The 389-nt window shown below is 46.5% G+C and overlaps 1 protein-coding gene across 1 annotated transcript in view; it reads right to left on the bottom strand.

Annotated features, from left to right (window-relative positions):
* LOC119582371 (solute carrier family 22 member 15-like) overlaps window positions 1–389 on the bottom strand; it is a 2,217-nt gene that overhangs the window by 1,348 nt on the left and 480 nt on the right. The window contains exon 2 of the mRNA XM_037930585.1: window positions 73–347. Coding sequence (XP_037786513.1) covers window positions 73–347 — 275 coding nt within the window. The remainder of the gene's footprint in view (window positions 1–72; window positions 348–389) is intronic.

Genomic DNA, 389 nt, shown 5'->3' with positions numbered 1-389 from the left:
TAATATAATCACACAGCCCACCAGACACACACGCAAACCAAACAGACCCAAAGAACCAGGATCAAACCTCACCAGAAAATCCGTGATGAACGGCGAACAGATGGAGCCGATTCGAGACAGCATGAAACACGTCCCGATGCCTCGACTCCGCACCTCCGTCGGGAAGAGTTCGGAAGAATAGAGAATCGCGATTTGGAAAGCCACCGTGATCGTCATCTTCCCGAACAGAGCCATGGTCACAATCAGCCATGAGTAATCTTGGGAGAGAGTGGAATAAATAGGTCTTTTGATATATTTGAATACTGGAATTATTTGATGGTTCAAAGCATGTGAATTGGCACTCTCGTCTGAGGGTTTGAATACTAATGCCGTATGGATGTGTCCAGTGT

Source organism: Penaeus monodon, chromosome 15 (assembly GCF_015228065.2).
Source record: "Penaeus monodon isolate SGIC_2016 chromosome 15, NSTDA_Pmon_1, whole genome shotgun sequence".
In the NCBI taxonomy this organism is placed as follows: Eukaryota; Metazoa; Arthropoda; class Malacostraca; order Decapoda; family Penaeidae; genus Penaeus; species Penaeus monodon.
This window is presented reverse-complemented; position numbering and strand designations above follow the sequence as displayed.